Raw genomic sequence first — 23,792 nt, 5'->3', positions numbered from 1 at the left:
TTTACTCAAAACGTTAATGAATGTAAGGCAAGAATAAGGTAAAGGAACTACAATGTACCAAATCAATTGAAAAAAAAGCCCAACAAACAGAACTCTTTCTGGAGTATAAAATTTAGGAACCTCCAAATCACACCAACAACATAAAAAGCTAGTACCAATCTGGCTGTCAATGTCCAACCTGGTCCATTGAACCCATTCATCTCAAGATTGCAATAGGGAACCATATCAGATTGAAAATCACAAGCAGTATATATATATATGAGTTGGAAATTGAAAGAAAATTTGTTTTTAAAAGAAAATGTAAAAATATCAAATGTATTTTATAACATTTCTACCTTTTTGTAATTCATTTTAATTATTTAAAGCCAAATTAACTTCTAAATCTAAAGATAAATGTTAAGGCTTACATGATTTGTTAGAATGATATCAATAGTCATAGTAAATTCATTAATGGCCAAATACACTGTAAGATGGGGAAAAGAAACATTATACCCTAGAAAAGGAAGATTGACAATGAGGAAGTAGAAAAGTATTTATTGATTTATAGATTGTGGTCAAAGTAAAGTTAAAGACAATTGGTCAATTCTTTGTAAATAGTTAAAAATCAGTAGAAATGTTTAGTTCTTATTAAAACAAATATTGCTCAAATGAAACAACTTTACTTTTTATAGATAACCTTATTTTTTATATCAACATTCAACAGTTTGCTTAATCTGGAGTCAGAATATGATAAAAAAAAAAAAAAAACTTCAAAGAAGGATTGATTGATCGTTTATTATATTTATTTCATTTAACGCTTATTCTTTTATTCTTTTTTAACTTTTCTCTTCAAGATTGATCATTTAAAGTAAAGATGTGACATCCTGCATAGGTTACATCAAGAGGGGTAATTAAGGAATAAGGATGGGTATGTAGCAATTAAATAATGATGTCAAGTTTTGACAGGTGTAAACATAAAAGGATCCAGGAGGGGCCTGGGGGGGGCGCACCCCCTCCCCCCTTTTCGTGGGAAAAATTTGGTTGACTATATAGGGAATCATTGAAGCATGACTGGAGCGGGCCCCCCTTAGGAAAAGTTCTGGATCAGCCACTGGTTAAATATTATAATGCCAGGCAAAAAAAAACAACATGATCAATGAAGAGATTATATAAGATTAAATAGTTTTAAAATTTTGATTACTGCTCATTAATTTAGATAAATGTTTGATCTCTTTTTTCTTTTGTTCCATAATATTCAAATTATTTCTGTCATATTATATATCAGCTTGGACATACTTAGACATATGTTGATTTTAAAAAGGATCTTAAGATAAATAACTACTTTTATAAAATTATTAAAAGTTCTACCATTTCATTATTTTTCATGAAATAAATAAAAAAAAATTTTTATAAAATACATGGAGAATAGGTCCCTTTTTAAATGGATTTTTACAGTGAACTAGACTTTTAAAAAAAAATCATAAAAAAATATTTTTTTTTTTTTCTTTTTTACAAAACTTTTTTGGTCGATTTTAAGGGGATGAAAAGGGGGTGCGGACTATACATAAATGCGTACTATACACAGCTGAATATGGTAGGAAGGTCTTGTAATAGAGGCCATCCGGAATGATGGTCGGGGAAATTTGGACTAGCACTTGAAAATGAGGGTATATTGGATAGGGACAGAAATTTTGCCTTGCAACAGGCCACCTACGGACCCCTCAAAGAGTTATTGCAAGGGTTCTTAACATGCATAAAAACATCTTTAAAGAAGGATGGTTTAAAATAAATCTCATTATTATATTAAAGCATAATTCATTTTCAATAAATAAATATATAAGTTTCCCGTAACCAAGTTTTTTTCTTTAATTTTGCATAAAATTCTTGTCAAAAATACAAATTTAAGAAATGTTAATTACCATCGAGTTATATTGACATGAGAATTAGGTCAACAACTTATTCATTGATATAGACTAAACATTTCTGTCTCCTATACTGATGCTGATTAAACATATTTACTTGTCTTCTTATCAAAAGATAAACAAATTCTTCAAAAATTTCACACCACCAAAAACTAATTAATTAAAAAAAAAAAAACAATTACAACTTGTTATAACCAAAATCGTCTACTGAAATGACATACTTACTTAAAGAAGTACTAGTATTTTATCTAATTATTCAAGAAATAAATAGAATAAAAATGATATTCCATTGAAATGAATAAATAATAATAAAAGTCGATTGTATCACTTACCATGCAGGCATTTTTCAAACGCAGTCAAACTTAACAATATGTCATGTGAACCTCATTTGACACATCTTATATCCACACTCAAAGAATCTATCACACATGATTATTCTTGTGTAATTAACTATTATCCATCTATAACAATTTACATCACCTTAACAAATCAGGTGATCAGCTGCACTCTGCAAATGTTCAAATGATCCTGAATACTCTGAGTCTTGAGAGTGTTTAAGTTTATTGGCAGCAAGATCAATAACAATTATATATATAGAAGCACATTAACAACCTCAAACAACAAAACTACTGTCTTTTTTCACCAATTGGCTTGCGTTTTCGATCTAGTAATGATACAAGCTTATTGGACAATTTCATTTTACAAGCCTAGTTAATTTTATGGGTGGTTTTCAGATCAACATTTTTGAATCCAGTTATAGAATCTCTACTCTGAATAGCATTAATTTTATCCTATTTTCAGTTTGTCAGATGACTTTTACATTACAAATGCAAGTTGGAATTAACTGTAACATATCACATAAAATTTCAGTTTTTTTATCCAATGAAAAGTAAATGTTTCAAGAAATATCATCTTCAATAAAACATTACTATTTTTGTCTACAATTTTCTTTTTTTTTTACAGAATAAATATAAAGCCATAAAATGACAGTGAATTCAGAAAAGAATGTGAAATTCTACACATATTCTTGAAAGATTAGTTAAATTCATTTAAGGTCAAGGATCAGTAAATAAACTAGTCCATAGATTTTTTTAAAACTTAGAACTCAATTAGATATTGAAAATATACATCAGAAAATGTAAAAAAAAGTATATGTCACCGACTTCGTTTTCAAGAAAAATTCATTTTTAAAATGGTCCGAGAGGGTACTAAATTACATTGAATATATAGGGTAAATCTATATTTTTCTTCTACAATTTTCGATTTCTAGTATAAATCACGAGAACCGCTCCATAGAATTTTTTTTTAAATTAATATTTTTTTCCTCTTTGTCTTACGAATTAGATGATATTAAAAAAAAATATGGGTCACCGACTTCGTTTTCCCTGTAGAAGCGACGCAAACCCAACATTTTGACAAAAAAAAACATAAAAATTCGTGACGTCGTAATTTTTATTACATAACGTCAAGTTATCATGCTAATAATTTCCAATGTTCTTCGTGTTGATTATGCACGATGATTATGTGTTTCGTATTGATAGATTCTTTTTATCATAAGAGTCTGGATAATTATCATAAATTTTTATTTAGTATTACCAATATTCTTTATTCTTTATATTTTAGCACCTCATTATACACTTTTTCTTTTTTTTTCTTTTTTGCATTTTATTCTGCAATTTTTGCCCATTATTCTGTATTCCGTAAACCCCAATCAGACCCTCTTTTATGGAACATTTTAAAAAGAAATTATACGTTGTAAAAATGTGATACAAGTATGTTCATTATCAATATACATATCTAAAACAATTACTAATTCCGACAAAAAATACGTTGTAAGTACATGAACGCAAAAATGGTAAAATCTTGAAAATAGAAATCATCAGGGTTACTGTATACAAGTTGACGCAATAAAAGATGTAATTGAAGCTATATTTTTTATGCCCCCTAAACTACCCCTGTACATCTGTCCGTTCGTCATTCCGTCTGACCTTCCGTCCTTCCGTCCGTCCGTCCCCCTTTATAGTTTATAGTTTTTCCGCAAAATATCTAGTTTGAATCCTAGAACGTACTTTGCTGTCTGCATGTGGTCAGGGTTTTGATCTTTATTAATATTTGCTCTAATGAGAGATAGTTGAACTTTGTCATTTTTGGGTAACCAATTCATAAATCTCGACTATCTTGTAAGTCATCTGTTTACACTTTAACTCCATTCCGATATATGATTTGGCCACTTTTGAAACAAAACGTTTTTTTTTTAGCAGCGGAACATGTAAAAGCTTGTGTTTTGGTACCATATCACGACAGAACGTGTTCTGTCCATATACTGCTGCTTAACATCGCATATATAAACAAACATTTAATTTATATCAATGATTCTACAAATTCTTGAAAGAGTGTCATGTGGTTTTTTATACATCTTCAAGTTAACAAGTAAAACACGCAGACAAACTGACATCTTTGTTAATATCTTATTTGTTCTGTATAAAATTTATTGTATACAAGTCTACATAAACGTTTTAAAAAGTTTACTAAATGGTTATTGTTTCATAAGTGTACATATGTATGCTCGAAGTATATATAGAATCAGTACATGATACACAACATGCGACAAATAAAAGGGGGGGGGGGGGTGGGGGGTAGTAATGACAGGAAACTAATTTAAATTAAACTAAGGCTTTGATGAATGTAAACTTTAATAAAACTGGAAGTTACATAAGGGGAACAGGAAAATAAGAATATATTGTATCACTTACAAAAACCTTTAATTGACCAGTGATTTTTTATTCATTACTGACCAGCAACACCGAGATAATCCAACGATTTTTAAGGGTCCATATGAAGTGTGGACCTAAATGTTCTTTATCTTTAGATATAACGCTTATTCTGTAAAATCTTCAATTAACGATTTTGTAAAATTCTGTACATGGTCTACACTATTATATTAAATAATTATTTTATTTTCCGTTGTTATTCTTTATAATTTTGCAAACTTTTTTATTCAATTTTGACATTCGCCAGTATTCCTTATTCTGCAACTCCTTTTGAGATCTAATTATATGTGACAATAAATTATTGTGCTTCTCTCTCTGAATTTCGCTTTCTCTCAAGACATTTGTAGAGTCTTTGTAGTACAGTGTATTTTCCAGAAAATACATCGTGTAAAAACATTTCGGAGGAAACCAAATTAACGGAGGTTGAGACATATGACATAAAAACAGATGTACATACTACATATTTATGTTTGATATGTCTACAAACCCCCCCCCCCCTCTTTCCCCCCCAACCGAAAAAAAACAAGAAAAAAAACAATCGCACACAGGCTGAGACATGACTGGTAATATTGTGTTTTGTTATTTAGTCCATCTACACAAATGAGGGGGGGGGTGGGGGGGGAGGGGCCTTAAACGGGACTCCGGGATCGGGTGTTTTTCAACACGGGACTTCAGGATTGATCCTTTATGGATCCGGCTATTCTTTTTTCGAATTTCGGTATGGCGGGATTGAAATTTCTATAAATTCGGGACCTCAGGATTTCATGTTTTTAAGTCCGGGATTTCAGGATCAGGACCCCTGCAGCCCCCATCTCAACCCCCGTCAAATGCATATCATAAGATGCCTTTTCCTTTTTAATTTTCTTTTGGCCTTGTGTTGTTGTCTGGTTGCTGTCTTATTAAAGTACTGACTACTTACGGGATTTACATTTAACTTTAGGTACTGAAAGTCTGTGACACTGTGCATATTTTTCAGTCGGTATATATAGTAGTACTTTGATATAGAGGTGATCGATATAATCTCGTTCTCAACCTTCAAGTTTTATGAGTGAAATAGAATTGAAAACAGTTCTATTGTATATTTGAGATGCTACTTTCAGCTAGGGTACATTTTTTTTATTCGGTTAATTTTTACCCATATATATATATAACAATTTCCTTTGAGGAGACAACCATACGAATCAATACTATTAGGATACTAAGCCCTGTATAAATCTTCAAACCATATACTATTTATACATGTATCTATTTAAAGATTTGTGTTCTATTTTTAACATCGAAATTGCGGACGTGAAAGAAAGCACCATTACAAAAACAAAAAACATTAGATTACAAAATGTAGCGATGGATTAATGATCGTGAAACATCATTTTTGCTTATTTTTACTTTGTTATAATCTAAAAACTGTGTATGAATATTAAACTATTGTTCCAACCGTGAACAAGATTAATTAATTTAAGTGTATTATAGTTTAGTGCCATCAAACTGATTTCTAATTCCATTTTTTTTTTAAAATCAAATTAGCCATCTCCTGAAATGGTGCCACTATTTTTAGATAATTCTAATGACAAATTTATCCTTTGTTGAGTAAAAAAAAATCTGATTTCTGATATCAAATATGTTATTCCTAAGTTCAATCAACATTAGAAATTATATTTATAACACGTGATAGATATTTTGTAATTTCCAGTAGAAGCTCAAAAGATATAAAGCATTTGAATATTTCAAGCTTGTGCATTAATGATATAATCCAAAAATAAGGTTTACTGTGTAAATTATAATTATTTTGCAGATGTCAGCATAAAATTGTAGCCAACAATCAATAAAATGTCAAAAATGAAATTTGCAAAATCACCATTATCAAACAAATCTGTTAATGCAAAAATTATATAATTTACTAGCTTGTTTGGCAATTTCTCTTGAGTGAAAATCTGATTACAGCTAGTTATTAACAGGGTCATGACAGGCCAATCAATGCAGTATTCATAAGTAAAAATTAATAATATAGTAATAATCAAATGATAATTAAGATTCATAATAATAATCTTTATTCTCATAAACCATAAGGTACAACGGTACAGAGATATACATACATATAGCAATGAAAACAAACTTATTTATAATAACAACTTATACACAAACATACATACACACAGGCATACACTAACTATCGTTAAATACACACATACACATATATCAGTATGTACAGAATATACAAAATGGGGGTTATGTTATTGCCTAGAGAACAAATGATTTATTTATTTGGCGTATAGATCTACATAGTTTTTCTAATTTAAATTTGTTAGTACAACTCATTATTTCTTTGAATTTCAAAATATTTGGCCTTTGCCACAAATTTTTATCAATTAGTTTTTTTCTGTTATTTTCAAATAATTTACATTCCAGAATATAATGATATTCGTCACCAATACAGTTATTATTACATTTCAAACATTTTCTATTTTCCCTTTCTATACCATTCCACCGTCCTGTTTCTATAGGAAGTCTATGATTTGTGGTTCTAAACCTGCACAGCGTATAGATATCTTTATCTTCCAATATATTTAAAAAACATTCAAACTGAAATGTCTCCTTAAATAATCTATAATTTATAGATTTTGGTGAATTTAACATAAGTGAATGCCATTCCTGTCTAAATTGATCATGTAGGCGCATCTTTATCGAAGGGATAAGCCAATCTGAGCTAGGAAAAAGCTGAGTTGTCCAAATATAGGAAAAGCCAGTATCATCAAACACGTTTCTTAAAAACTTTAACCATGGCGATTCAAAATGATTGTCGATCGACAATTTGTATAATAATTGATAAGATAAATAAGACAGTTTTGAATCCTTTCCAGATAAAAGTCGTGTCCAAAATGCAATCATTTTTAGTTTGATATCTAGTTGAACAGGAAAAATGCCAAGTTCACCATAAATCATATAGTTTGGGGTGGATGATTTTAACTTAAGTAACAATTTACAAAATCGTAATTGTACCCTTTCAATACATTGAATATTTTTACAAAATCCCCATACTTCTGAGCCATACAAAAGAATGGGCTTTACCATTTTATTAAAAAGTTCTAGTTGACATTCAATTGCTAAATTATGAATGCGACCTCTTTTTAAAACCTCATACATTGCTTTTGTTGCCTTCTCTGCTTGCTTTTTTATTGCCTTACTAAAATTGCCGGTCCTGCTAAATAGTATACCAAGATAGTTAAATTCATGAACTGTATCTATATCTGCCCCATTTAAGGAAAAATTTAAATCTGCACAAGGCCTTCCCCTGGAAAATACCATGACTTTGGTTTTGATAACATTTACCTTCAGTTTCCATATATTACAGTACTCTCCAAATTTGTTTAATATTTTTTGTAAGTCTTCTTTTGATTCAGACATTAGGACCGTATCGTCTGCATATAGCAAAACAAAAAGTTTCAGGTAAATGTTTAACTTATCTTCTAGTAAATCTGAAATCACGTTAAGACCCTGAAGATTTTCCGTTTCTAAAAAATCTTCAAAAGTCAGTCTGGAATTGCCAAACATATGAATCAATCTAAAATTATCGAAAGTGAAAATGTGAACTGACTGTTAGACAGACAGACAGACAAACAGACATATGAACATTACCTCACTACTGTAAACTCATTTAGTTTTGTGGGCACCAATTTTCGTGGATTCAGGAAAAACTGGGTTTTTGTGAATACATGTATTTGATTTTGTGTTTTTGCTTAAGTCTGCGTACAATACATGCCTATAGAAAATGTACCAGTATACTTCGTTGAATGCTAAAATTCACGGTTCACAATAACCCAGGAAAGTCACAAAAACTTGTATTCACAAATAATGAATCAACAGTGTATTTTTTTTAATAGAAAGAAAGTCTTACAAAATCAAAATCAGAGAAAAACTAGGTCATCTGAAGTTACACTTTCGCTTTGAATATATATTTATGAACACAAGTACATCCATATTATCTATTAAATAAGGTGAGTTGTTAAGATTGGTACATAGACGTCAAGTAGGCCACAGACACTTCCACAAGCAAACAGTTTGATTCCTTATTGTCTCCTTCCTGAGTTATTCTACAACTCAAGACAAAAAAAAATCAAATCTGAACAAATAGCATAGAAATATACCATGGGAGTCTAATTTGTTATTATTTAGGAACATATTTATTTAGTGTCTATCATTATTCAATTCTATAGCCAGTCTTCAGGTTACAATCAACCTTTACTTTTAGAAGATATTCAGATTTAGACTATGGTTGACATGTGCACCCATTATTTTTTATTATTAGAGACTTTCTGCACTCTACATAAAATCAAAGGCAAAATAATATATTTCCTTAGCTCTAACTGATCTGAGAAGTCTTTTCTACACTAGGATGAGACACATATTTTTAAGTGCAAAAATGATAGGCAAGGAATATAACTATGGTACAATTTAGCCATGGGAACCTATATTTATTTTATTACCAAAAAGTATTGCTCTATAAATTTTTCTTTAATTAAAGCAAGGTTTCATTTAAAGAATCAACTTTCTAAAGTCTATATCTAGATAAGGCTACCATTGTCGTCTATGAAGATATTAATTGTTTTTTGTCATCTTTAAAACGTGTACCTCATTGCTCTCTTCGCTCATTACATTAATTACATTAATCAACCAAACTTTCAAATATGTGTAATGTCTATATTTTTATATGTCCATTAGATAGATATCAAATGTGGTCTTAAATAATGTTTACTGTTATCTCAAATATCGTGTATAGGCAAATTTTACAAATAACATGACATTTTTTTCTATCCTACAGTCTAATGCAAATCACAGGAATATCTACAAATATATTCTGAGAAATATTCTTTAAAACTTGATGACCTCATTAACAGCTGAAATTGTTTTATAATCCAATGAATATACAAAAAGATTAATTTACGCTCAAGAAAAATTCACTGTCGTCAGCAAGAGAAACTGACGATTTAACTGACATCATATATTATACCCCAGACTCTCCGATTAGATTTTTCAATGACGCCATTCTTTAGACATACAATTATCCATCATTGGTGTCAATGAACTTTTTATGAATATCTTTATGGTGTCATTTGAGAAATTATCATCATCTTTTTAATTACATCTAAGAAAAAAAATCAATTAAAGGATTTTTCTCGTAATTTGTGAACAAAACATTGTGAAGAGAGTAAAAACCATGAGGTTGTATGATGCATAATGATAAATTAGTGACGTACAAATATAGAACCTTAAGCCTACAGTGTTAACATATTGATTAATGGTTTCTTTGGATTGAAAATATAAGAGTCAATGTTTACTGGTGAGAGATTCTTATCCCTCTAGCCATTTTCTTAGACCACAAACTAGGTCTTTTTACATACATTAACAGACAGTAATGGGATAAATATGAAAATTGGTAAAAACATTTATTTTAATGTTGGTTTTATTCAACTGCTATTACAAAAAAAGAAGGAAATGTTAATTTTATCTTAATTGTATTTTTTCTCAAATTGCTAGTGTAGTGCTATGAAACATTAGGGTTCAAAATTCTGAGACATCTGATGTGATTCAAACATTCTCCAAGTTGAGTTGAGTTTCTTCTCAAGCCTTATTTTAGGTACAGAATTTTTTAAGAACAAATATCAAAATATTTCCATTTCAACCACTTTCATATGTGCTCAAACAAGAACCAAAACAAAGCTTAATGTAAACTTTGCCTTATGCTGGAAGCCCTTTTTCAAATTTTAAAAGTAACAACATTTATAACAAACCCTCAAAGAACCCAATCTCCCATACAGACAGAGTTGTTGTCCCTTCCTCTTCAATTGAGGAGGAAAGGACAATAACTCTGTCTGTATGGGAGATTGCAAAGAACCTTCCTGTCCAGTTTTTGCTCAACTGGCTCTTGAAAAGAAGGACTAATTGAAAACTGGATTAGTTGACACTATTTTTTATTAAGACTAACCATGGAAGTATTATATTGACAATATAATACTTCCATGGACTAACAAACAATACACGGTAAGTAATTTCTAATGGAATACTACTGAAAGGTTTGTTTTCACTTGACTTGACTTGTTCTTGATGAAAAGAAATGTACATTTTTCCATGAACTATGACATGCCTTGCATCAAAAGTAATTACACTTTTCAGCAGTCACAGGAACATCGCTGGCATGTTTCAAGTTTCAATTGGTTCAGTTGTTTGTAAAATATCAGATATTTATCAGACTCATTATACCCTTTTGTTGGCCCCTTAATTTCAATGCATGCAATCAATGGAAATAATATCAAACTAAGCTTTCCCATAGATTTTCAATGCAAAGTTAAAGCTTTGCTGGTGTCACTTTGAAGTTCTGATTGGCACAAAAATCATCACATTTGTTACAGACCCCGTTGGTTTTTTGCCCCCGTTGGTTTTTTGCCCCCGTTGGTTTTTTGCCCACCTAATTAACAGTCCCAATGTTTTTGCTTCAATCATTCATTTCTGCAAACATATAAATATTCATAAGCTGCAAGAACCAAAATTGGTTATTCAACTCGCTGCAGTTGGTTTTGCCTGTCCTAGTCAGCAACAGATGTTCAGTGGTTGTCGTTTGTTGATGTGGTTCATAAAGGTTTCTCATTTCTTGTTTTTGAAATAGATTAGACCATTGGTTTCCTGTTTGAATGGTTTTACACCACTAGTTAATTTTGGGGGCCCTTTATAGCTTGCTGTTCAGTGTGAGACAAGGCTCTGTGTGGAAGACCGTACTTGGACCCTGTAATGGATTACTTTTACAAATTGTGTCTTGAATGGAGAGTCGTCTCATTGGCACTCATACCACATCTTCTAATAATATATCTATTGAAAAAAATTGTGAGATAGTTTTATGCAATAAATAATTAGATATTTATTAGAATGTGAAAGTACAGTACAAATTTCATTCCTGCTAGTTGTTAAGAAAAGATTTTACAGCACACAAAATACAGATGTTCATACATGCATTGCCTATTATTAAATACCATATTTGCTTATTTGCTTATATCTTTTTCATTTGGACTATGGTGGATAGTTGCTTCATTGGAAATCGTTCCACATCACATCTTACTTATATATCTATAAATGTCTATTGGGATTTTGTGAATCTGGATGATGTATACCCATTTTTTTCTTGAGTTCATATGTAAAAGTTAAACCTTATTGTTTTTCATCTAAGAAAAAGGAATAATACCTGTTTAAAAAAAAATGTTTTCTTCCGATTACAAAGGTAACCTTGGCCACTGTTTTGATTAATAACATACATCTTATCATACATGCTCCTGTATTGACAAAATATCAATGACACTGTAACAAAATTTGATTATGATTTAATACCAAGATGAAAGATTAGTCAGAACAATGTGAAAATCGAAGCTTAGCGGTAATACTGTCGTGCCATTTAATAAGAGGTTTCATTGCAAAATTGACATTTTGTTAGTGATGTCTTTTTGTAATGTCACTTGCATTTTCATGGTTTGATGGTTAAGAAGTGAATATAACAAAAAGCTCAACACATCATTGTATTATCTTAGAATTTCAAAGGTTACAAAAAATGTTGTAAGAGATGTTTTCCAAAGTTATTACCATTACGCTGGTCAACCTAAGGATACTGCATGGGGCATTTCTTGATTTTCAGTCATTGTTACCTTTTGTCATTAAAAATAATGAAATATTTGTTCATTATTTAGTTTAAACGAATTATCTTCTGTAGGTCCTAAGTGACACCAATTAGTTAATGATCACAGCTGACTTAAGACTCACGTTGAAAGTTGTTATGGTTTATAATAAAAGTCAGCTGATCAGGACAGAAATTTAGGTTAGCTGACCAGAAAAGAAAATTAGGTCAACTTCTTGACAGTTATTGAAGAGGAAGTAAGAGATTTAATGTACTATTAACTGACTGGCAGAAGAAGAAGAAAAAAATACACTAAGTTTTGAGTTCAAAATAACTCTGTATTTTAAAATACATTTGTTGAATATATCAAAGAAAACCAAAGTGACAGTTCTTTTTTAGGGTTGGGGAGGTATGACTTGAGCAAGAAAACAAAAGTAGGATGGACAAGAAATGAGTAATACTGGGCAATATGATTGTAAAAGCTTAGTTTCATGTATAATTGCTAAATTTAAACATACAGATAAAAATTAAATCTTTTTCAGAGTATAACAAAAAAAAGTCTATTCTTTCCATTTCATCCATCACATTTTTGCTAAACAGAGTTCTTTCTATTCATCATATGATAATGTAAATTCAGAAATTATTGCGTGCATTTATTATTGCGATTTTGTCATGTTAGATTAAAATGCAATTCTATTTTTTTGCAATATTGAGAAAAATCATGAATTCATATGAAAAATTTCAAAATGCGAGTTTAAATTATTGCCATCATAACCCTGACGCATTTTTCCCAATAATAAAAGCATTGCAATAATTTCTGAATTTACACTCTTCAATATTATTCTATTTATAATGAACAGTAGTGACCATTTTTGGCCACTCATCAATTCTTTTTCAAAAAAATAAGGATTTGTTAGAAAATAGACAATACTTTATCCATTTATAAAATAAACATTATCAGCAGATGCTTGCAAGAAGTGCATCAATAGATATTGTATGTATGGTTACTTATTTAAATTGAAGTGCTCAGTATTTACAGGATTCATTCAAGCTAAAGTACATTCAAACAATGCTTAGTTAAATGACCAAGTTATATGACATTCATTATCTGTCTTCATTTCTAACAAGATTCCAAACATTTAGTTAACTGTCCATAAATAAGACTGTTTTTCCATTAAAAGAAAGGATGTATGAGGCTTCGTTATGAAAATGACAATCAGGAATGACCTGCAGCTGAAGGATTTCAAAGAACTTTTTCCATCAAGTAGATTTCCTTTCATTTTGTCATTTTTTACTTTTATCAAGTATGTTTGATATGAATTCGTCAAAAAAGGATAATTATTATTAAGGTTTGCTCAGTGCAAGTCTTCTCGTTGGCAGGATTAATATGACTTTATTCAGTGCCTTTTCAACTTCTAATGAGTAAACTTGTTATAAATCATCAATTTTTAAAGTTTTAAGAATTTTAAGATACCTCAAAGAAATATCTTGCATGTCTATATGATTACATGCAAAAACAAGGAATAAGCTGTCAAATTCCCAGCAAACAATTGCAAGGGACTTTCACGCTTTTTTTTAACCTGCCACAATATATACCTATCTTTCAATCTACACAGTATCAAGTATACAAATATATCGACAAAAAACAACCAGATGCTCCGCAGGGCACAGCTTTATACGACCGCAGAGGTTGAATACTGTGCAATTGAAAATATTTGCTATTGCACAATACTGTGCAATTGAAGATTTCTTGCTATTGCACAATACTGTGCAATTGAAAATTTTTTGCTATTGCACAATACTGTGCAATTGAAGATTTCTTGCTATTGCTGAATACTGTGCAATTGAAAATTTCTTGCTATTGCACAATACTTAATATGATAATTTTGGATCCTGATTTGAACCAACTTGAAAACTGGGCCCATAATCAAAAATCTAAGTACATGTTTAGATTCAGCATATCAAAAAAGCTCAAGAATTCAATTTTTGTTAAAATCAAACTTAGTTTAATTTTGGACCCTTTGGACTTTAATGTAGACCAATTTGAAAACGGGACTAAAAATTAAGAATCTACATACACAGTAAGATTTGGCATATCAAAGAACCCCAATTATTCAATTTTTGATGAAATCAAACAAAGTTTAATTTGGACCCGATTTGGACCAACTTGAAAACTGGGCCAATAATCAAAAATCTAAGTACATTTTTAGATTCAGCATATCAAAGAACCCCAAGGATTCAATTTTTGTCAAAATCAAACTAAGTTTAATTTTGGACCCTTTGGACCTTAATGTAGACCAATTTGAAAACGGGACCAAAAATTAAGAATCTACATACACAGTTAGATTCGGCATATCAAAGAACCCCAATTATTCAATTTTTGATGAAATCAAACTAAGTTCAATTTTGGACCCTTTGGGCCCCTTATTCCTAAACTGTTGCGACCAAAACTCCCAAAATCAAACCCAACCTTCCTTTAGTGGTCATAAACCTTGTGTTTAAATTTCATAGATTTCTATTTACTTAAACTAAAGTTATGGTGCGAAAACCAAGAATAATGCTTATTTGGGCCCCTTTTTGGCCCCTAATTCCTAAACTGTTCAGACCTCAACTCCCAAAATCAATCCCAACCTTCCTTTTGTGGTCATAAACCTTGTGTTTAAATTTCATTGATTTATATTTACTTAAACTAAAGTTATTGTGCGAAAACCAAGAATAATGCTTATTTGGGCCCTTTTTTGGCCCCTAATTCCTAAACTGTTAGAACCAAAACTCCCAAAATCAATCCCAACCTTCCTTTTGTGGTCATAAACCTTGTGTCAAAATTTCATAGATTTCTATTTACTTAAACTTAAGTTATTGTGCGAAAACCAAGAAAATGCTTATTTGGGCCCTTTTTGGTCCCTAATTCCTAAAATGTTGGGATCAAAACTCCCAAAATCAATCCCAACCTTCCTTTTGTGGTCATAAACCTTGTGTTAAAATTTCATAGATTTCTATTCTCTTTTACTAAAATTAGAGTGCGAAAACTAAAAGTATTCGGACGACGACGACGCCAACGTGATAGCAATATACGACGAAAAACTAAAATTTTTGCGGTCGTATAAAAATCATCAATATTATACTGGACCACCATTTTGCCATAAGTAAAAGTATATTTCAACTTTAACATTGGCTGAATGGTTCATAACTTTAGAATCATAAGTAAGTGCACGGAAACAACATTTAGTGATAATTTTTTATCTATCAAAGACCATATACATGTATAGGGAAAACAGTAGTATTACATTTTCCTAGCATTAGGTTGGCCTTTTGTGTACCCAAGACAGGTGAAGGAAGTCAACTTAGGAGCGCTGTGATTGGATGTAAGGGTACAATATATTTTTTTATTTATCTATGAATAACTGCAGTGTTTATATTTACAATATAAATTTTAAAACCTATTGCAATATTTTCTAGAGAATTATTCGAAAAGGCTTTCAAAATTTTATAAATTTGCTGCAAAATGACGGTGAGCATGGATAACATAAACAAGCTCCGTTGGAAATTGGTCATGATACTATTTGGCTTCAATTTTTAAAATAGAGTAATAAAGTACTAACACCACACATAACTGTTTTATCCAGGTTTTTATTATAAAAAGTGGTAAAATTAGAAAATGTTAGTATTGTCGCCTATGGCAGAATAAATAGTACCGTTTTCCCTACAACACCTGAACAGCAGACTAGTATCAAAATATCAAAATTTTAATAGCATTTGTTGACAGGTTATAGCAGGAAAACTGTTTGTGAGATCTTAAGTTGTTTTTTGCTGTTTGTGAGCCTTTCACATCGTTCTCTGCTAATTGTGAGTTTTCATTTTAATACATGTAGTGTTTTATTGTTTTATAAACTGCTGTGGTGTCCAATTTTTAGGTTATTCTGATTATCTCTTTAAAAAATTACTTATTATTTCTGTTCTGTTAAATTTCATTTTCTAGTAAGAAAATTAACAATGGCTTTTGTTGTCAAGTGCCAATCATTTATATAGAATGTGTCCAGCATTAGTACTTAGATCATGATCAATGAAAGGTAACAGATCATACAATTATCTAATGACAAATTTCTCAACATATAATAAGACAATTCTGGTCTGACAGATGCAAAACTTAATTGAAGTAAAATAAACAAGAGGCTCTTAGAAGCATTGAACTTTATCAGCTTAAACTCACTTTGTGTCAGAAACCTTTGCTGCGTCTTATATTTAAACAAATATTCAAGCTTGCCCCAACTGTTTACACCTCAGTGGTCGTAACAAGCTGCGCCCTGCAGAGCATTTTATTGGAAATTCCTTTGGTAATTGTTTTATTGATTTAAACTCTACTTATCTATGATTGATGGTATGTTGGTGTTTAATGCCACTTTCAGCACTATTGGCTGTATTGATGAAGTCAAACTTTTATAAGTACCATGGAAAATCAAAACTTTCATGATCAGTAGGAAAACAGTCCTAATCAATAAGATTGGAATAAAAACCACAAACTGCCATGAGCAGTAACTTTCTCTAGCAATTGTCAAGATAGAGAAATAATAAAGGGTATTGTTCCCTTAATAAATGATCTATTTATAAAGAACCAGAATTTCTTGAGGTTACAATAAACCATTACATTTTTTGGGCTCAGCCATTTTATCAGCATAACATGGTATTCAGAATTAAGAGTATAGCTAACCCTGATTGGTTGATATGTGCGCCCGCTATTTTTTTTTATTATAGATTTTGTGCATTCTGCATTATACCAAAGGCCAAATAAATTATTTTCCTTAGCCCTAACGGAACTGAGATGTCTTTTTAACGCTAGGATAAGACACGTATTTTTAAGTGCAAAATTGATAAGCATGGGAGATAAATAAGTACAAATTACGCTTAGAAAAGCAACGTGTCCCTGTATTTTTTGGTATATAACTTTTCTTTAATTCTAGCAAGGTTTCGTTAAAAAAATCAACTTTCTAAAATCTGTATCTCAAAAAAGGCTATCATATTGGCCAATTGGGAAATTAATTGTTTATTTCAATCTTTATGTGCATTTCCAACCAAAACACTGTTTTCTATTTTAATATTATTAATTCCCAAATTTGTGCTATGTTTTTATTGTTGGTAAAATTAACTTAAGATGGGAAAGGTGTTTCTTACATTTTAAATTTTTATAGCATTATTTGTAAGCAGAATTTCAATAATCAATAGTTTATTTGGCATATTTGAACATTCAGACTTTACAGATTTTTTATTTTGTTTTATAGCACTTAATTACAGTAATCTTACATAAAGCAAGAAGATTTCAGGTCAAATACAATGATGCCATAAAGTTTCATATGACATTTTATAACAGACATAAGACTAATGAAAATTAATACCAAGACAAACTAAACAATATTTTTCTCGTAACTACTGGTAGACTTTCGTCAGGTTACTAGTACAAAAAAAATCAAGACAAAAGGATATATCCGAGTTAATGTTTTGTCTAGGGACGACGTGAACTGCAACGCATGCCAAGGAAAAGTAAAGGTCACAGTACTGGGAATCAGGTCGAACATCAAAGTATGTGTCTCTTCTCTTACTGTGTCCTCATTATCGCAACAATAGCTTCAAGTAAAGACACATCTGGCATCTCACGAGACTTCCGTTAATTGTAAACAAAATCTAACATCATGTCAATAGTAGACCTTCATCATTTTCTGACCTAAACAGGTCATACGATCAACTTGGGGATGCTCTTTGTTCTTAAGATCAAGGAAATGTTAAAACAAATACTGGTAAATGACATTGACTTATTTACCGTATTATCAACTTTAAAGTAAACTTGGATTAAAATGAGGCATTGCATAGAGTAACCAGATGCTACGCAGGGCGCAGCTTTATACGACTGCAGAGGTTGAACCCTGAACGGTTGGGGCAAGTATGGACACAACATTCAAGCTGGATTCAGCTCTAAATTTGGATTGTGATTAAATAGTTGACACAGCATAGGTTTCTGACACAGAATGAATGTGGTCTAATGAACTTCAAATACTTTTTTTCCTTTGAGCAATTCACTATGCTGTTGAATATTAATCCTCTCAAAAAAATGTTTGAAGAAATTTTCTTTTTATTTATGAAATCTGAAATGAGAAAAATTTAACCCCCCCCCCCCCCCCCATTTTTTTTTTCACATCCCCCTTTCCCTTTTTCCAAAACTGATCTCAATTCAAATTTCTAATGGAGTTTGCAACAATAACTACTCATTTAAATACATCATAAAATATTAAAATGTAACAAAAGGTGCTTGTTATCACTGAATGGTAAAGATTGTTTTAATTTATCAGTTGGTAGTAAAAGTGAATATACATTGTATATTGTATAAAACAATGATTTAAGTTGATTCAACTACTATTCTGGACAAAGAAAGATAACTCCAATCAATTGAAAATTTTTTGCTATTGCACAATATTGTGCAATTAGATATTTCTTGCTATTGCGCAATACTGTGCAATTGAAAATATTTGCTATTGCACAATACTGTGCAATTGAAGATTTCTTGCTATTGCACAATACTGTGCAATTGAAAATTTCTTGCTATTGCACAATACTGTGCAATTGAAGATTTCTTGCTATTGCTGAATACTGTGCAATTGAAAATTTCTTGCTATTGCACAATACTTAATATAATAATTTTGGATCCTGATTTGAACCAACTTGAAAACTGGGCCCATAATCAAAAATCTAAGTACATGTTTAGATTCAGCATATCAAAAAAGCTCAAGAATTCAATTTTTGTTAAAATCAAACTTAGTTTAATTTTAGACCCTTTGGACTTTAATGTAGACCAATTTGAAAACGGGACTAAAAATTAAGAATCTACATACACAGTAAGATTTGGCATATCAAAGAACCCCAATTATTCAATTTTTGATGAAATCAAACAAAGTTTAATTTGGACCCGATTTGGACCAACTTGAAAACTGGGCCAATAATCAAAAATCTAAGTACATTTTTAGATTCAGCATATCAAAGAACCCCAAGGATTCAATTTTTGTCAAAATCAAACTAAGTTTAATTTTGGACCCTTTGGACCTTAATGTAGACCAATTTGAAAACGGGACCAAAAATTAAGAATCTACATACACAGTTAGATTCGGCATATCAAAGAACCCCAATTATTCAATTTTTGATGAAATCAAACTAAGTTCAATTTTGGACCCTTTGGGCCCCTTATTCCTAAACTGTTGGGACCAAAACTCCCAAAATCAAACCCAACCTTCCTTTAGTGGTCATAAACCTTGTGTTTAAATTTCATAGATTTCTATTTACTTAAACTAAAGTTATGGTGCGAAAACCAAGAATAATGCTTATTTGGGCCCCTTTTTGGCCCCTAATTCCTAAACTGTTCAGACCTCAACTCCCAAAATCAATCCCAACCTTCCTTTTGTGGTCATAAACCTTGTGTTTAAATTTCATTGATTTATATTTACTTAAACTAAAGTTATTGTGCGAAAACCAAGAATAATGCTTATTTGGGCCCTTTTTTGGCCCCTAATTCCTAAACTGTTAGAACCAAAACTCCCAAAATCAATCCCAACCTTCCTTTTGTGGTCATAAACCTTGTGTCAAAATTTCATAGATTTCTATTTACTTAAACTTAAGTTATTGTGCGAAAACCAAGAAAATGCTTATTTGGGCCCTTCAGCCCCTAATTCCTAAAATGTTGGGATCAAAACTCCCAAAATCAATCCCAACCTTCCTTTTGTGGTCATAAACCTTGTGTTAAAATTTCATAGATTTCTATTTACTTTTACTAAAGTTAGAGTGCGAAAACTAAAAGTATTCGGACGACGACGACGACGACGACGCAGACGACGACGCCAACGTGATAGCAATAAACGACGAAAAATTAAAATTTTTGCGGTCGTATAAAAATGAAAAAAAAAAAAACCAACAAATTGTGGAAAAAATTTGACTATAAAAAAGAAGGTGTTGCCAATGAGACATCTCTCCACAAGAGACCAAATGACAACAATGATCAAAGCCCATACCCCATAGTCGATTCTCATACAAATTAAAATGGCAACACTGACCATATCACAAACTGGAACATATAAACTATGCAAAAGATTCAAACTAAATAAACCATTATTGAAAAGGCAAGGTAGAATAATCTCTATGGAATGAGATGTACCAATACTTATACAAATGTATACCAAATATCATTGATTTACCACTAGTGGTTCACCTTTAATTAAGAGCTGATTATAAACTTTAATAAATTGTAGCTTAAAAATTACACACCTTAGTCTTGTTATTTTGACTCCATCAAGAAAAGATGAAAGGATAGAAGTAGATTTAAACTGTTGAATCCTGTCACATACTTATATATCTGTCCCATATCAGCATTCTTGTTATTGTTTGTATTATAATTTATTTTTTTTGTCAAATAAAACCAGTATGGACACAACATTCAAGCTCTGAATTTGGATTGTGATTAATTAGTTGACACAACATAGGTTTCTCACAGAATGAATGTGGTCTAAGAACTTAAATTTAAAAACTTAAAAATTTTAAATTGGACGTTTACCTATTATGGTCCAATATCCAAAATCTAAATACATGGTAAGATTCAGCATATCAAAGAACCCCAAGAATTCAATTTTTGATGAAATCAAATAAAGTTCAATTTGGACCCTTTAGACCTCAATGTGGACCAATTTCATAACCGGGCCCAAATATCAAAATATCTAAATACATTGTACATGGTTAGATTCAGCATATCAAAGAACCCCAAGGATTCAATTTATGTTGATATCAAACAAAGTTTAATTTTGGACCAAGATTTGGACCAACTTGAAAACTGGGCCCATAAGCAAAAATCTTAATACATGTTTAGATTCAGCATATCAAAGAACACCAAGGATTCAATTTTTATTGAAATCAAACAAAGTTTAATTTGGACCCCAATTTGGACCAACTTGAAAACTGGGCCCATAATCAAAAATCGAAGTACATGTCTAGATTCAGCATATCAAAAAAACCCAAGAATTCAATTTTTGTTAAATCAAACTAAGTTTAATTTTGGACCCTTTAGACCTTAATGTAGACCAATTTGAAAATGGGACCAAAAATTAAGAATCTACAAACACAGTTAGATTCGGCATATCAAAGAACCCCACTTATTCAATTTTTGATGAAATCAAACAAAGTTTAATTTTGGACCCTTTGGGCCCCTAATTCCTAAACTGTTGGGACCAAAACTCCCAAAATCAATCCCAACCTTCCTTTTATGGTCATAAACCTTGTGTTTAAATTTCATAGATTTCTATTTACTTATACTAAAGTTATTGTGCGAAAACCAAGAAAAATGCCTATTTGGGCCTTTTTGGCGCTTAATTCCTAAACTGTTTGGACCAAAACTCCCAAAATCAATCCAAACCTTCCTTTTGTGGTCATAAACCTTGTGTTTAAATTTCATAGATTTCTATTTACTTAAAACTAAAGTTATAGTGCGAAAACCAATGTGTCTTGGGACGGTGACGACGACACCAACGTCATACCAATATACGACCGCAGAATTCTTGCGGTCGTATCAGAATTGAATTTTCTGCGTTGGTCTAAATTATTTATTTTGTAAGTGTTCTGGGCTACAACTGCCAAGACTCTGCAGTTTTTAAGACATATATTTAGGTTTATAGTGTGTTGACCTTTTTATACTTTTTGGGGTTTTATTTTAGTTGAGTCTAATAGAAGTATACTACATATTGCCCTCTATTGATACACAGTGACATCTAGATGTTCATAATACAAATTGATGCTAATCAAATATCTCTCTTTTTTCTTATCCTCTATTTGCATTTACACCAGTTCTAATCAGATTGATAAATTTTGATAAACCACATGTTGATTAAATTTATCTCCTGTAATTCCATGTCATATCCATTCTGAACATTGTACTCCAAAGTCTACCACTTTACCCCATGAATACAATATTTACTCATTCTTGATAGCTACATTTCCAATTTTTTGTAATTAATTCTGATATCCATTTTAGTAAAGTATAAATCAAATATAACTTTGATGACATCAATTTGGTAGCTATTATGGCCCTTTAAGTCATATAAACAAACCTAGTTTGAATGTTGGTCTATAAGTTAAAAGATTTTATCTATCTACAATATTTTTAAATACCTCATTTTGGAGTCTTGCCTTGTAGTTCTCACGATCTTCTTCTAATAAGCACAGGATCAATCCTGGAGTAGATTAAAAATCACATTGAATTTGATTAAAATTACAGACTAAATTTTCAAATTCAGTCCCTTAGAGAGTAAACTTAAAATCAATGCATATTTTTTAAGGGGGCAGCTGAAGGATGCCTCCAGGTGCAGGATTTTCTAGCTACATTAAAGACCCATTGATGGCCTTCAGCTGTTGTCTGCTCTGTGGTCAGGTTGTTGTTGCTTTGACATATTCCCAATGTCCTATCTAAATTTGAACATATATTGAGTTTAGAAGCAAAAGTGATCTCCCTACCCTTTATTATATGTGATATTTTATACAAGTTTTGTTGTAATCCGATGTAAAGATCTAGACTTATCATCAGGAAGCATCTTTTCAACATTCGTTTTGGTTTATTTTAGAAAACAATGGCCTTAACCATCATAGACATAGTGATCAATGTGCAATCCAATTCAAAGAATTTCATTTATCCTCCATAAACTAAGATGAATGATGGACGGTCAGACTGACAGATGTACTGACAAGACTGACAGACTGACAAGTCAACAGATGGACAGACAAGACAAAAACTATATAAGCCTGCTTCATTGTAGATGTATAATAATCTTTTTGCTGCCATGATTTTGTTTAATTGCTGTGGTGCACATGGAGTCCAATAAAGCTATGATATGGATCACAGGGCAGGGTGGTTAGAGTGAGGAGGTGAGTAGGATGGAAGGTAATCTGCCCCATAAGTGGTCAGCAGGTGCCAAAAGCATCAATTTTGACATTTTGTGCCCTATCTATAAGACTGAGGGATGCTGATAGATGTGTCTCATATATCTGCATGTAAACATGCTAAAGAGAACCCCAGGGAACCCATTGACTTCAAAAGAGTTATGTTCAGATGGTAGTATAACGAAGGTAATTTCTCTAAAAACATGAATTTGCTAGTTTTTGGCTTACCTGGACCTGCAGAAGGAAGAAGTCTTTTCCTTGATGTATTTCAAAAATAAACATGAACAGAAGTGATATTTTTCCCCTAGGGTTGTCACAATTTTTTAAAGTACTTGGTGTTTATTTGGTGTGACCAAGACTCAGAAAGGAAGCTCACCCCTCAGAATAAAACCATTTTTTTTTTTTTTTCAGATTACAATTCATGAGGTTTGTATTTGGGCTCAAACTGTGCCCTACAGTTATCCCTGATAAGCATGACAATCAATAGCCTTAGGTTGAGGGATCACGCACTAATTT

At 31.3% G+C, this 23,792-nt stretch overlaps 1 protein-coding gene across 7 annotated transcripts in view; it reads right to left on the bottom strand.

The window, feature by feature from the left end:
- Window positions 1-23,792, bottom strand: part of LOC143068152 (protein dispatched homolog 1-like) — a 93,585-nt gene that overhangs the window by 37,903 nt on the left and 31,890 nt on the right. For 6 of the 7 annotated variants that reach the window (XM_076241962.1, XM_076241965.1, XM_076241960.1 and 3 more), the window contains one exon: window positions 22,512-22,573. Coding sequence is in view for 4 of the 7 variants with exons in the window: in XM_076241965.1 (XP_076098080.1) it covers window positions 22,512-22,516 (5 nt within the window). In the remaining 3 variants the exon portion in view is untranslated. Of the gene's footprint in view, window positions 1-22,511; window positions 22,574-23,504; window positions 23,546-23,792 lie in introns of those variants that run through there. The other variant, XM_076241966.1, reaches the window with a different exon arrangement.

Source organism: Mytilus galloprovincialis, chromosome 3 (assembly GCF_965363235.1).
Source record: "Mytilus galloprovincialis chromosome 3, xbMytGall1.hap1.1, whole genome shotgun sequence".
In the NCBI taxonomy this organism is placed as follows: Eukaryota; Metazoa; Mollusca; class Bivalvia; order Mytilida; family Mytilidae; genus Mytilus; species Mytilus galloprovincialis.
Note: the sequence above shows the minus strand (reverse complement) of the source record. Positions and strands in the feature narration are given on the sequence as shown.